A 14,165-nucleotide genomic window follows, 5' to 3' on the forward strand; every position below is an offset into this window, starting at 1 on the left:
TTCTAACTAATCCCTGCCTCACACATCTTCAGAAACCCACTCCCATTTTTATTTTCCAGTTAATATACTAAGTAAGGGTCCTTCTTATGCTGGGGTTTCTAAAGTTTTCAAGTGAGGGCTGGAGGTGCTGGCACACAACTGTAAACTTAGTACTCTTTTGAGGCTAAGACATGGCAATCTCAGAGATGGCATAGAGAGTTCCAAGCCTGTCTCAAAAAGAGAAAAATACTCATTTGCAGCATACTAATAGATGTAGAATGAATGGTAGAAACTGCAGTATACTGCTTTGTATGGTAATACTGTTCTTTAATAGTAGTAAGAACAAAGCTAAGAAAAGCTGCACTTTCTTATCCTAAACTAAAAGAGTTTCATTTTTAGATACTTAATAGAAATTCCTGAGTTACCAGAGTCCCCCTTTGCCCATGCCAGTATACCCAAAGATCTTTTCACTAGTTTTCAAATCTAGACACCAGAGAAAGCTGCCACCAATCATTTTCTAAGCCAAACAAAATTTTATCATTCTTTTATTACCCATTTTTTCCACCTCTTCCCAGTCACAAATGGTTTTTAATGCTCTTGTAAACTCAGAAACAGTCACTCTCAATTTTATAAAAATAAGGCATTGGAAATACGATGTTGTCATTACAACTTTCTGTAATTTATCTTCAGTTTTATGTTAAACATTCTTTTTGGTTCTTTCTACCTCCTAGTAAAATGGTTACTGCAAGCTTTTTAAAAAAGGAAATCAGTCCATTTATTAAAATCTTTTTATAATTTAGTATTCTGTTATCAAGCATTTTTGTTCTTACTGTACCTCCCCTTCAGCTTTTTTACTGTACATTTGATAATATTGTGGGCTGGAGAAATGACTCAACAGTTAGGAGCCCTGGCCACTCTTCAGGGTATCTGAGGCTGCTGGCCTCCATGGCCATGTGCGCTTTCATGCACAGACATGCACCCCTAAGTCTTTATTTTGCTAATAGCTAGCAGTGACATTAACTAAGTAAAACCAAAGGTTACTCAAGACTGGGCTGGAAAGATGGCCCAGTGAGTATAGGCACTTGCTGCTAAACCTGCAGACCTGAATTCACTTCCCAGGACCCAGGTGTCAGAGAGAGAACAGACCCCCACCAGTTGTTCCTGCATGCACATACAAAATAAATAAATGTAAAAATGGTTTGAATTTGAATTTGAATTTAAGAATTATATGGCTTAGGCTAAATTATGAGTATATGATATTAGGACAAATTCAGGTTTCAGACTTTGTCATCTTAGGCTCCAGAGAGCACAAAGAGCTTACCAGATATGATCGGTGGTTTAGTCTGTTTTAACTCTGGGCGGTACAAAGTATGTTCTGTGGGGATCAGTTTTCAGTGTCACAGTATATGTAATACCAGTGTAGGCCACAAGGTGGGAGTGAAAGGCAAGGACTTGTAGCCAAACACCCAAATACATAGTAATGCAGTATCTTTATAAACGTTTTAAATGCTTATTAAATAAGTAGGAGCTATAGCTTGATTACTTCCTGTATTACGGTTGAAATTCCTATTTTTAGAAAACTGTAACAAGAGACAAGGCCATTGATTTACACATATAGGCTATTATTAGTGAATATCAAAGGACAAACTGACAAATATTTTTGCTCCTAAGTTTCTGGGTATAGAGGTGCTTAGTAAACAGAGTAGCAATTTTTATTAACTGAATATGAAAAACATGTTTAATTACCAATGGTAGAGATAGTAGCCGAAGTATTTACCAAAAATACTTGATATTTTCTATCTTCATTTTCTTTGATCTCATTTAAAGAAAAAAAAAGACATAAAACCTCTTATACTATGTGTGAGAGAGATAGCACATATACACGATGTGATTGGCCTTACGTAGGTAAAAGTTGTGTTTGCTCACCTGAGTTTGGAAGCATGTAAAGTGTGATCGTTTCTTTCATCTTAAGGGGAGAAGACAAGAAGTTTCTTCTGGAAGAGAAACCTCAAAGGACCTCAGTGCCCCTTTACATCATGAAAGGTGGTTCTACATCCTTCTTTGCCAACTCAGAGCTTATAAATATTAAAATATACACTATTTTGCATGTGTATTTTTTTAACCATTGTAAAAGAAAAATATTTGATTCTTAATTACTTGAGTGGACCCACATGTGAAAATTACCTAGCCTATGGCACATAGTTACAAACAGACCTAGATCTAAAAGGCTGGATTCTCTAGTGGCCCCCTGTTTCAACAAGCCCTTACTGTGGCTCTATTGCTTGCCACGGATGAATCCTGGAATGAACCAGTAAAGAGTAATTAATATTCTTATCTATAATGTTTAGAGAGAACATCAGTGTTACATATGAATAAGTAGATACAGTAACTTGAAATACATTTATGATTTAGTACTGGCTTTATGCCTAGCTTTTCAAATATTAGAATTGTTTGTAGGATATTTTCTACAAATTTTAATTTTTAATTTTTAAATTTTTTATAATACTGTGGTTTATAAAAGCTATGTTGTGTATATTTAATCACAATAAAAATCATTTGAAGTTATAACCTTATATTTTAAAATATTGATTTGTTTTTAGGGATAATATAGAAAAGACTTTCTGGGCCCTTAAAGAAGAATTTCACAGGATATGCTTGCTAACAAAAGCACAGAAAGACCACTTAAGCAAGCTTAATATACCAGATATTGCTACTGGTAAGATTTACTTTGTCATGTAGTAATTTTAATTGTACTGGTTGAAATTGATTTAACTTTCAGTATAAAAATACTTTCAAGTGCTTATGAACATCTAAGAATCTGCACCTTGCCCTTTATACTTGAATAAATATATGCTATTAAATTTTGTAATGTATATTATACGAGTCCTGTCTTATTACTGTCTTGATTGTATATGGTGCTATATGAATTAGCTTAATGAGAAGTACTGTCTTGAAAAAGATAGGACACATGTCTATTTGGGGGTCATATTAAACATTAACTCACATGTCAGTAAATGACCTTAAAGCATACCATATATAAGGTAACTTATTTATAATAAGTTGTTATAACTTATTATGATGACTTATAATTATAAAAATCACAGTTTTTAACTAAATTTTGCCTTAAGTATTATTAAATACTACTTACAGTTTCTGGTAATCTAATTCAAGAATAAAAGTATGAAATGCATATTTCCTGAGAACCAGCTCTTTTGGCAGCACAAAATAAAAATTGAGAGAAAAAACCACTTGGGATCATCTGTTTTGCATACACATTGGGTTTCTGATTTTATTGAGGTAGGGTCTCAGCCTGCAGTCTGAGACATGGGACTCAGAATGTCAGCTGGGCTGGTTCAAACTTGCAGCAATCCACCTGCCAGTCACCAAGTGCTGGAATTGTAGGCTGAGCTGCGTGTTTGTGCAGTGTTGTTTGTTTGTTTGTTTGTTCTGGGGGGTCTTTGTTTGTTTTAGTTATTTGTTTGATTATTTGGTTTTTAAGCTGTAGACTAGCATCTTGGTAGCTGTTTCAGTAGTTAATTATTAGTAACAAAAAAACAGAAATTGGGTCTAGCATCCAGACACTTCAGTAAACAAAAGGAAAGAAAGTGACCGTTGAGCATGACAGATGCTTTTCTTACCCCTGTGAGTTGGGCTATCCTACCGGCAGTCCCCAAGCACATGGTTTACAGTTTTCACTGACAGACGTTGCGACAACGATGACTACCATGTCCTTACTTGAAGATCCTGTTTTTCCGCAGTTCTCACATCACGGCATTTAAAAATATTGATAGTGTAAGTTCTCATTCTGCTGCTACTAGCATCTATTTCCAGAAGAGCTATGCATTGTGTTGAGGGGAGAGGTAAATCACCTTTGCAGACAGATATAATTTGTGTTTCCCTTCTCCTTATCTTCCTGCCTTCTCATCAAACAAACAAACAAACAAAAACAAAAACCTGTTAATTTCTCCATCTTAATTTTTGTAATGTTCGTGAGAAACTGATCTTCTACACAGACTAAAGATACCAGAAATCAGCAGTTTCACTTAAAATAGGCTAGCTGTATCTAGAATTCATAAGTGTGTTCTTTGAATATCAACATCTTATCAAAACATTGTAATAGTGATATACTCTTTGTTACACAGAGAACATAATCCATTATCAATTATTTAATACTTTGACCACTTTTACATTGCTTAAGTCTAACTCTTAGTATGTATCTGTCAACCTGACCACTGAGTGCTTAACTGCAATTTCTTCCCCACTAAAGCAGTTTCCTAACATTGCTCTTGTGCTGTATATTAACTGTCTCACAAATAATAAGTAAAAAAAACTGCTTTTGAAATGCTTTAGATCTATCTGTATTAAACTGAGTAAAGCTTTGCTTGGTCCAAACAAAACACAAAATGTTAAATATTACGCCCTGACAGTCTAGCTCTATACTATCTGCTACTGTATATTAGGGGCAAAGAATGAAGATACAGGTTAGAAACAGACACCTGTGCAGGCTCCCAGACACGTGTGCCATTACCATGTCTCTTCAAGTCATTCCCTCAGGGCAATAACCCTGAGAAAGGCTCGGGGTAGAACTGTGTGCTTAAACAAGTGTCTTCTCAGGGGAAGGTACCTGGTCTAAAAGCAAGGTCCCATTTCACTGGCTTTTAGAACAGAAGAATGTAGGATTAGGTATAGTCAATCATCAACTCTTTTTGTCAATATTCATAATAATTTACAAAAACAGTCTAAACAGCCTATATGTATATTTGAAAATCTAAATATTCTTCATTTTACATGTTTTCCTTTGTTTTTGAAACAAACACATTACAAAAGCTGCATGCTCATTGGCTCTCAGTGTGGTAACAAGTGTTTCTGAGGACTTTGTTTCATTTTTCTAACCTCAAGTCACTTTAATATGGCTAAGATTATATGCAACCTAGCTATTACAAAAGAAAATACCTGCCTACTTATTACAGCCATTTGATACCTCTTTGTTTTCTTTGAATGGAGATTAGGTCAACTGTTAAGAAAGTCATGCCAAGCAATTTCATCAGCTTGAGGAGTCCTGTCTGTAGAAACCAGCATGTTGAGTTTAGCACAGTGGTTCTGAGAACACTGTGGAGCTGACTGCCTGGGCTCTTGTGCCAGGGCTCTCACTAGCTGCACCACCTGGGAAGCAGCCATGGAGCTAACCTCTCCTTTCCTTCACACGTAAATTAGGGATACTAACAGTGCCTAAATTCGCATTACTCTGAGGACTAAGGGAATTAATGTACATACCACAATTAATGTACATACCACAGTTAGTGCACAGCACATGAAGTGCTATCAGTGTTAACCGTTGTTGCTATTAGCAGCAGCTGCAGATTCTGAAGCATTTACCCTGTTCCCGTGAAAAATCACTTGAGAAGGTATTCCTTCTCAGGTATTACAGAATTATATTCCTGTTTCCTAACATTTCCTGCTACCCTCAGGTCTACCGCCAAGAAAAATGACTACTTGAGAGGGAATGGACTTTTATCTTCCTCAGAGGTCAAAGAAATCCAGCAAAACAATTGAGTTTGGTCTCAGTTCCTATACTGTTCCTAATAACAGACAGAATATCTAGGAAATGTAGGTTTAATCCTAGAACCTCTGAGGAAAAGATACAGTATCGTATGTGTGCTGGGCAGACGGTAGGACACCTGGGTAAACAGGGAGCAAACGCCATAGAAACCTGCTTTAATGGGGGAAGGGGCATCTACTTGTAAATATGAGTGTTCAGTCCTCAGAGCACCTACGATCATGGAAGAGCCATGCAGTCAGTGCCATCAGCACAGCACTGGCAGGCCGGGGCTGGAGGACTGAGAGTCTGGAGTCAACCTGGGTCCCCTGATGAGGCAGCCTGAGAGAGTGTATTTGTATGCAGTGTTACAGAAGGAAGTTGGGGGCACTGTACTACATACCATATTCAAACAGAAAGCATTCTGTGTTGGAATGTGCTATCACCTCATGTAAGTGTCAAAAGGCCCCAAAGATCAAAGGGATATAAAGAAGTTAGCATTTGCTAGGCATCTACTAACACAGACAGTGGAAGGCGCTGTGTGTACCCTGTACTCTCCTTACGCCTGCTCCATTAGTGAAGTCTTCATTTACGAATGTGTGACTTCACTAATGACTATCTGCCCACTTAATAACATAAATTATTGCACACCTGTAATTCCAGCCCATGGGCGGTGGAATCAGGAGGATCCGGAGTTTAGCGCTAACCTCGCCTACACAGTAATAAGTTCCAGGCCAGCCTGAGCTTCCGGAGACCCTGTCTCAAAGACAAAGGCAACCAGCCAGATATACTACACAGCACATTGGCTTCTTGACGTAATATTGTGAAGCCTAATTTTGTTTTTTCCAGTATCTCAGGATCATAAACATGAGCAGTGCTTTGGTAATTGTCGGGGGTGTGGTTTGGTTTAGTTTGGTATAATGAAACATAGCTTTTGCTGGCCCTTTATTACACTGTGGCCTTTTGTTGGTTTGCTTTTAAATTTTAATTTTAATCATGTGTGTGTAGGTATGTGCATGAATGTGGGTGCCCATGAAGGCCTGGGATATAGGATCCCCTGGAGCTGGAGTTAGAGGTGTTTTGAGCCACCCTGTGTGAGTTCTAGGAACTGAACTTCAGTCCTCTAGAAGGGCATACATAGTCTCCCCACTGAGCCATCTTTCTAGCTCAGTATTGTGGTGTTTGTGAATTCGTAAGTCTGCATTTTTGTTTTGCTTGCCTCCTCCCATACACCCAGCATTTGCCAATTTCTTGTCTGTCCTTAACAGCTCGTATCTCCATATAATTTGCTATGGTCCCTGTAGCTGCATCTCTGCTTCCTCAGAAGTCCCCATTGTCAGCCTCTGACTCGAATGCACTAAAGCAGCTCAGGAGCCCACTTCACATCTGCTTGGTTTTTTTTTTTGTTTTTTTTATTTTTTTTTTTATTTTTTTGAGATAAGAGTCTTTCCATATAGCCACAGCTATCCTTGAATTTGTTCTGTTGACCAGGCTGTCCTATAACTCACTGAGACCCACCTGCCTCAGCCTCCTAAGTTCTGAGCCTAAAGGAGTGCACCAATACATTGAGCCATATTCACATTTAATTCCTTACAGTGTCAACCTCTTTTGCCTCCACTGTCTAATTTTATCCTGACCCTGACACCACTGCTCCTTCCCATGGCCTCTGAGTGTAGACAGTAACTAAAGTGATTAAAGGTGTACTTAATAACCAGTAATGCTGGTACTAAGCTAAATGAATTAACTACTTTATATAGTAAATAATAAATGCCCTAATTATTTGTGTGTGTGTGTGTGTGTGTGTGTGTGTGTGTGTGTGTGTTTTCCCTTTTAAACTTATTTGTCTATATAGCTTCTGTTACAAAGTAATTAAATATATATGCTACAAGCAAGTGTTTTTTAAGTGTAAAACAGTGTAACTGAGAAAAAGATAGAAAGCTTATAGAGGAAGACCTAGAAGACAAAGCAATTAAGTTGCAGCCTGAACACTGTGTCAGTTTACCTGCAAGGACTGCTGTTATCCTAGCCCAAGACGGTAGCAAACATAAAACATTGTCTTCAGTTGCCATAAAAACCAACAGAAAAAACAATAGTCCTCTGCCTACAACTGGTTCAACAATTTCTTTCAATGATTTGAATGTGACTATTTCCCTTTTGTATCCTTTTTCCTGCAGATACACAGTGTTCTGTGCCTATACAGTGTACTGATAAAACAGATAAACAAGAAGAGCTGTTTAAGCCTGAGGCTAAAGATGATATAAATAGAGGTGTGCCATGCATCACATCTGTTACACCAAGAGGCCTTGGCCGAGAGGAGGAAGATACTTCTTTTGAATCACTTTCTAAATTCAATGTCAAGTTTCCACCTATGGACAGTGACTCTGCTTTTCTACATAGCACTCCAGAGATGCCGAACATCCTCACTCCTACCACACCTGAGGCAGTGTGCCAGGACAAATTTAATATGGAAGTCAGAGACAACCCAGGAAATTTTGTTAAAACAGAGGAAACTTTATTTGAAATTCAGAGAATTGACCCTATAACTTCAGCTATACAAAACCTAAAAACAACTGACAAAACAAAACCCTCAAATCTTAGAGCTCCATGTTTGCCAGCTGGAGACCATGGTGTGTTCTATGTAAATACATTCCCACTTGAAGACCCGCCTGATGCACCTTGTCCCTCCCTGGACTCCCCAGGAAAAGCTGTCCGAGGACCGCAGCAGGTAACTGTTTTGCATTAGCAAATATTCTATTATGTGTGAACACACATTTTGTCATACATGCACAGATACGAATCTCTTTGAAGTTATCAGCCAACTATTTTAAATGAATGACTATCCAGAATTGAGGCTCTCAGTAAAATATGTAAGTTCTCTACTAAAGGACATGAATTTTAAATTGAGTACGATAAAGCTCTGCCGTGATATTGCTGGCATAGCTTTACTTGTGTAGTCTTCTTCAATCATAGTGTGTCTACATCAGCATTCTAGTGGATGCTTTATTAAATTTAGTAATGTGAACAAATATTTTAAAAGCTTGTGCATATACACATAATAATGTATAATTTTCCAGGTAGATAATTACACCAAAAATTCAAAATAAACTGTCATTCAGCCTGCTTCTGTTACAGTCTCAATTTCAGCAGTCCACAGGTCTGTGGGGTTTAGTTTGTTTGCTAAGCTAATACTAAACAGACATCCTTACACATTTCTCACGTAATCTCTGCATGTGAACGCTTCAGTCAGTGTCTTCTCTGCTGTTTGTGAGAAGCACAAAGACTTGATAGCTCAAGAGTCTGCTCCTACCACCCTGTCTTTGAGATTCAGGTTCTTTCACAGAAAGATTCTTTTTGTTAAGGAGGGAAAAGTTGTGTTTAATTCCTGAAGGCAAATGAAAGTGTATAAATGTTAAAATAATAGAAGCTTGTGAAAAAAAAATTCTCATTAGAACTTTCAAACATTTGATTTTCTTTCAGATTAAAAAAAAATACCTTTGGCTTTAAGTATTTTTTAGAACTTACAGGTTTTTTTAAACAGTGTGTAAGGAAGCAATAGTCAAGCGCAGTATGCTTTAGTAGTGGGTAAAACTAGGGATTCTGACAGGTCTTAATTATTAACTCTCTTGTGTTCTACCCTGTACCTTATTTCACATTATGGTCTCAGCTATGGCTGCTACCAAATGAAACAATTAAACAATTTCATTTATTGCAAGTGGAATTCCTGTGGAGCTGTGAACCGCATCAGTTCTAATGCTTGCTACTGTCCCTCCATTATCTCTCTTGCTTGTTCTTTTACTAGTCAGTGTGTGCATCATGTTTCAGTAGATGGCACCCTGCATTGTACATTCACTTTCTATAGTGCAGCAAGGGAAACAGCTGGTATGTGATTACAACTTGATGGAAAAGTATTCAGCTTTAAAAATGCAAGAGAATTAGTGTTGAGCTGTCACAAGACATGGGGCATAAGGTTAGATAATTGATATTTTGGCAGAAAAAGCAAAGGAATTGGTTAGATTTAAAGGCCATGTTGGTTTTCGGTTGCAAAAATATTTATTTTAAATGGGTCTTTGTAAGCATGACTCTCTTATATTAATGAAACTCATAAATACAATTCCTGAATTGCTCACAGACAGTTAGAAAGGAAGTTATGGTTATATTTTGTTTTTACTTTATATTAATCATTACTACTAGATATGTATTTTTCACTTCTGCTTTCATAGCAAAGACTAAAATATATGTCCTCGGCTTATTTTTGTTCTCTGTGATTTTCCTTTTTTACTTTTGCTGCATCAGTAATTGGGGTTCCAAATAAATTCCAAGAACAATCTGAACGGAAAGCCACTAATGTCAAATTGAAAAAGTAGATTGTCAGTGGAAGACTGGCTTACTAAACTTAGGAACTGGCTCACTTTTAAGCTAATTTCTTGCTGTTTTATAAATCTTAGTAAAAATATCTGTAATAGTTTTATTGCTAGACATGACAGTTTTGCATTAGAGTGTAACACTTGAATCTTGTTAACTTTTAACTAATTTCTATTTATACACTTTCAATTATTACTGCTTTTCATCAGGGAAAATTTTCAACAAAAAATTACTTTGCCCCCAAAATGTATGACATTTCTTTTGAATATTTTTGGTTTTGTGGCATCAGTCAGTTCTCATGAAAACAAACTGAGTCCACATTGTAAAGCGTTTGTACTAGCACTTGAATGTGTCATGCTACCTAAGCAAAGCTTATATGTTAATATCACTGTACACAGCTGTCCTGCAGTGCTAACTATTAGATAGTGATGCTTTGAAACCCAGATACTTTGATTAGCAATACTATGTTATGTAAATACTTAGCAAACTAGAATGATTTTAAGTGCGTAAAAACTGTCTGGTGCTGAACTGAGCTGTGTTTCATTAAAAACTTATTAGTAATTGAAGCACAAAGGAGTCTCTTTAATGGTTTTTTGAGGTGCCTCTACCTCTGTCAGGATAATTTACCTGTGTTTAGGTAAGGATACATTTTTTTTATATATATAATCTGACTTAAAAGGTTCAGAAAAAAATATCATTTCTACTAATCATTACTATTATACTTATATATATTATAGATTTGTTTAAAAAGATATTTAAAAGGTTTTATTTCCTAATAAATACAATGGAGATGGTTCTCTTAAATTATAATTTTTTATAGCTCTTTAATTGGGTAGTTACTGACAGGCTTCATTTTATCCACTTGCATCAAAGAGTAAGGCCCCCAAACTATAAAACAGAAGTAAAATAAGAAGTCAAATGAATGTGTCTCAGGGTAGGTTTTAGTGAGTGATTTAATATTTTAATTTTTTAGTTTAAAAGAAACTTTTTTAAGAATTCAGAATACTGATTATATGTAATTTGTTTATTTGTATTTTGAATTGCCTTTAATAAAACTGGGCTTGCACATGTACCATTAAAGACCATAAAATTTAAGGTTCTTCTTGTAAAGTTGAAACTACAGAATAATGTCTAGTATTGCCCTTTGTTCCAAAACTGTTGCCATTAATATAACTGAATATTAATGACTGCTGCTGTTAAGTTGCAGTAATTTTAAATGTGTAAAGGTAAAATTCAGGAGTGTATGGTTAAGTTGTTCCCACTCTAGAAAAGAAATCTGCTTTCACATTAGGGAATTTCAGATAGAAGCTCATACAAAAATCATTCAAATATTTGGATTTGAAATTTAATGCAAATTGATTTTAAACATAGATAACAAAAGATGTTTTTATTTGTTTCCTGCAGCCTTTTTGGAAGCCTTTTCTTAACCAAGATACTGACTTAGTGGTATTAAGTGGTTCAGACTCGGAGCTCCTTAAACCTCAAGTGTGTGAATTCTGTCAAGAGCTTTTCCCACCATCCATCACATCCAGAGGGGATTTCCTTCGCCATCTTAATACACATTTTAATGGGGAGACTTAAATCACATTTGAAAAAAAGACATATCACATTCTTTGGATTTGTAATACTAGAGAATGCTTGCTTATAAACTAAATTTAAGATTGTTTGTAAAAGAAATTCAGTGTCATAGCTACTTGAATTTTCTCTGAACTTGTTACTTTCTTTTAAGAGATCATTTTGTGTAAGACTATAATTCATTATATTCATGTTTACACTGTTATTACCATAACTCAAAAGTATGCATGTGACTTACAGAGCTATATAATCATAATTTATGTTTTAAATACCTAAACTTATTGTTTGACTCCCCTGAGATCTATTAAATTTGGTGATTTCAAATGTTTATAGGGTACTGTGTATAGAATTTCACTTGAATTTTTAATTATGTATGCTACAGGTAATATTCCTTTAAAATACATATGTAACTTACAGAGAATAGTAGACAATATAATCTAAGTAAATATCAAATCAGACATTTGTTCCCCAGTGAAAATTATTTAAACATTTTAAATCATGTTTTAAATAATACACAGTTTTAGATTTTACTATGTGTATAGATGCATACTTAACTGAGTTAAATATTAAAATTACTTATGTTGTGATTATTAAAAGTGTTTTTTGTTTCTGAGAAATAAATCACATTTGAGGAACATTCATAAAATTCATGTCTGATAGAATTTATTACACATTAATAGGTCACTGTAAATTTTAAAATGATCTTTCAAACTAAGCATTCTAATTTTTTTCTTTTTCTTTTTCTTTTTTTTTTTTTTGGAAACAAATATAAAAGCCTGTAAGGAGAATCCATATTTATTAATTTAGATTAGAAATGTTCAAATTCTTGTTGAGAAATTTGCTATTCATTGTTAGCAGCCTGATTGATGGCCACTGGAGATGTCTGAGAGAGAGTACCAAGTATGCAGTGCTACAGAATTGTTTAAAGCGAGACTTCATCCTTCACGATTCTTGCCTTTTGGGCTTTTCTTCTCACCCCCTTCTGCCCCCAGTTTTTAAAAATGGTTGATATAGGGCTTCCATTTTATGAAGTAAGCATTGACTTGTAGCTTTCAACAGAAATATAACTGTCCTTGAGCAATGTCTTGTACCGGAGGGTTTAGCATGGGGGAATTTGAGGAGGCCCCTGTGCCCAGTGGAAGAATGGGAGTGGTACCTTGACTTCTCAAGGTGCCAAGCACATCACATTGACATCTTCCTCACCAAGGTGACATAGCGATTATTAGGTATGCACTGTGAAGGGTTCTGAGGCATGTACATCTTTGCCATTGCCACTAGGCTGAATGGAAATGCCTAGACAATTATCCAAAGGATCTTTTCTTCCTTCTATCCCTCCATCATACACACACACACATACACACTCGAAACTTCCCAGTATGTACCAGTCAGACTATATCCCACTACCTATCAAAAAGGGTTTTTTTCCCCTCTTTCTCTCACACAATTGACATCTTCACTGACAACCAAGAAGAATTCTGTATCTCAGAAAGTGACTCAGAGTGGTCCACAACCCTCTTCTGCTCTTCTGTCCTCACCACATTTAGTAAGGTGGAAATTTAAGATTCCAGCAGTACCCCAAGCTACAACTTCTTAGGGCAGAGACCCATTGGGTCACCCGAGGGGCGGGAGCTTCTGTCCTCCTCTGCGGAGGAGCCAGAGCGCAGCTCAAAAGGTAGAGTGGACACAGTCCGGGTCTGCCCCTCTGTCGTATTACTGAGAGGTGTCAGGGTTGGCCTCTGGGCTTCAAGGCTGGCCTGGTAAGAACAGCTCCCAGGTAAGAAAGCTACAGGCGCAAAACGTTGAGTCTTGGGGAGAAAAAAAAACCACCCTTGCCGAGGCGAGGCAGTTGTGAGCGGGATGCCTGAGAAGTGGGAGGTGAATGTCCTCGGGATGCCCCCCCCCCCCCCCCCCCGTGCAGCTTTCCCCGGAGGCTGAGGCTGCTGCCAGCAGGGACATCTGCTTTCTTACACTCCAGCCTGGCTCACCCCGCCCCCTCAGCCCCGGGTTGCGTGGTTATTTTACCAACACCGGGGGAGGGAGAGCTTGAGGAGGTAGAAAAGGGATAGAAAGAGGCTTAAAAGATTTTCTTCCCACTCTCCCCCTCCCAAGTCCCCTCCTTTCTTCTTCACATCTTTTAACCTTCAAGGTAAAGACTTTATAAATATGAAACAATAAGGGAGTCTGCTGACTCGCAGGCCCGCGGTGGGCTGGCTAGGCTGCCGGTGACAGCCTCGTTCTTCCCTCCATCCTCCGGAGTCCGGCCGCGGTTCTGCGAGTTCGGCTGGGCGCAGAGGCCGGCGGTGAGCGCTCGTCCCGTGGCGCCTTCGCTCCCGGGCTGCTGCCTCGACAGCTGCTTGTAGCTACAGTAATTAGACTGTCAGTGCTTGTTAGAGGAAAGAGGGGAAAACACGCTTCTGACAGCAGATTCCGAGACTCCCCAGTTTGTTAATTTCTAAGAGATCTTTAAAGCATTAATTGAGGTCTCCCCAACTCTTCCCTCCCGTCCCTCTCCCAACTCCTCCCGTCCCAAAAATATCTTTAGGAGAAAATTCTCTCCGCGTGGAAGCAGTGTTTCCCGCAAAACTGCCAGCCCACCCCCTGCACACACACGCGCGCGCGCGCGCACACACACACACACACACCCTAGTTTACATGTGCATATATAGGCACACACGTATACGCAAGGTTAACTCGGTGGAGCACTCGTCCAAAT

At 37.7% G+C, this 14,165-nt stretch overlaps 2 protein-coding genes across 8 annotated transcripts in view; one reads left to right on the plus strand and one right to left on the minus strand.

Moving 5' to 3' along the window:
- The window catches only part of TANK (TRAF family member associated NFKB activator), a 263,053-nt gene extending 250,524 nt beyond the window's left edge, over positions 1-12,529 (plus strand). For all 7 annotated transcript variants that reach the window (XM_084799405.1, XM_084799402.1, XM_084799404.1 and 4 more), the window contains 4 exons: positions 1,952-2,022; positions 2,580-2,695; positions 7,690-8,240; positions 11,282-12,529. In XM_084799405.1, the coding sequence (XP_084655531.1) occupies positions 1,952-2,022; positions 2,580-2,695; positions 7,690-8,240; positions 11,282-11,458 (915 nt within the window). In that variant the 3' untranslated portion in view covers positions 11,459-12,529. The remainder of the gene's footprint in view (positions 1-1,951; positions 2,023-2,579; positions 2,696-7,689; positions 8,241-11,281) is intronic.
- Positions 1-14,165, minus strand: part of LOC311607564 (uncharacterized protein) — a 137,161-nt gene that overhangs the window by 64,971 nt on the left and 58,025 nt on the right. The window lies entirely within an intron of this gene.

Source organism: Acomys minous, assembly GCF_964271855.1.
Source record: "Acomys minous genome assembly, chromosome: 10".
In the NCBI taxonomy this organism is placed as follows: domain Eukaryota; kingdom Metazoa; phylum Chordata; class Mammalia; order Rodentia; family Muridae; genus Acomys; species Acomys minous.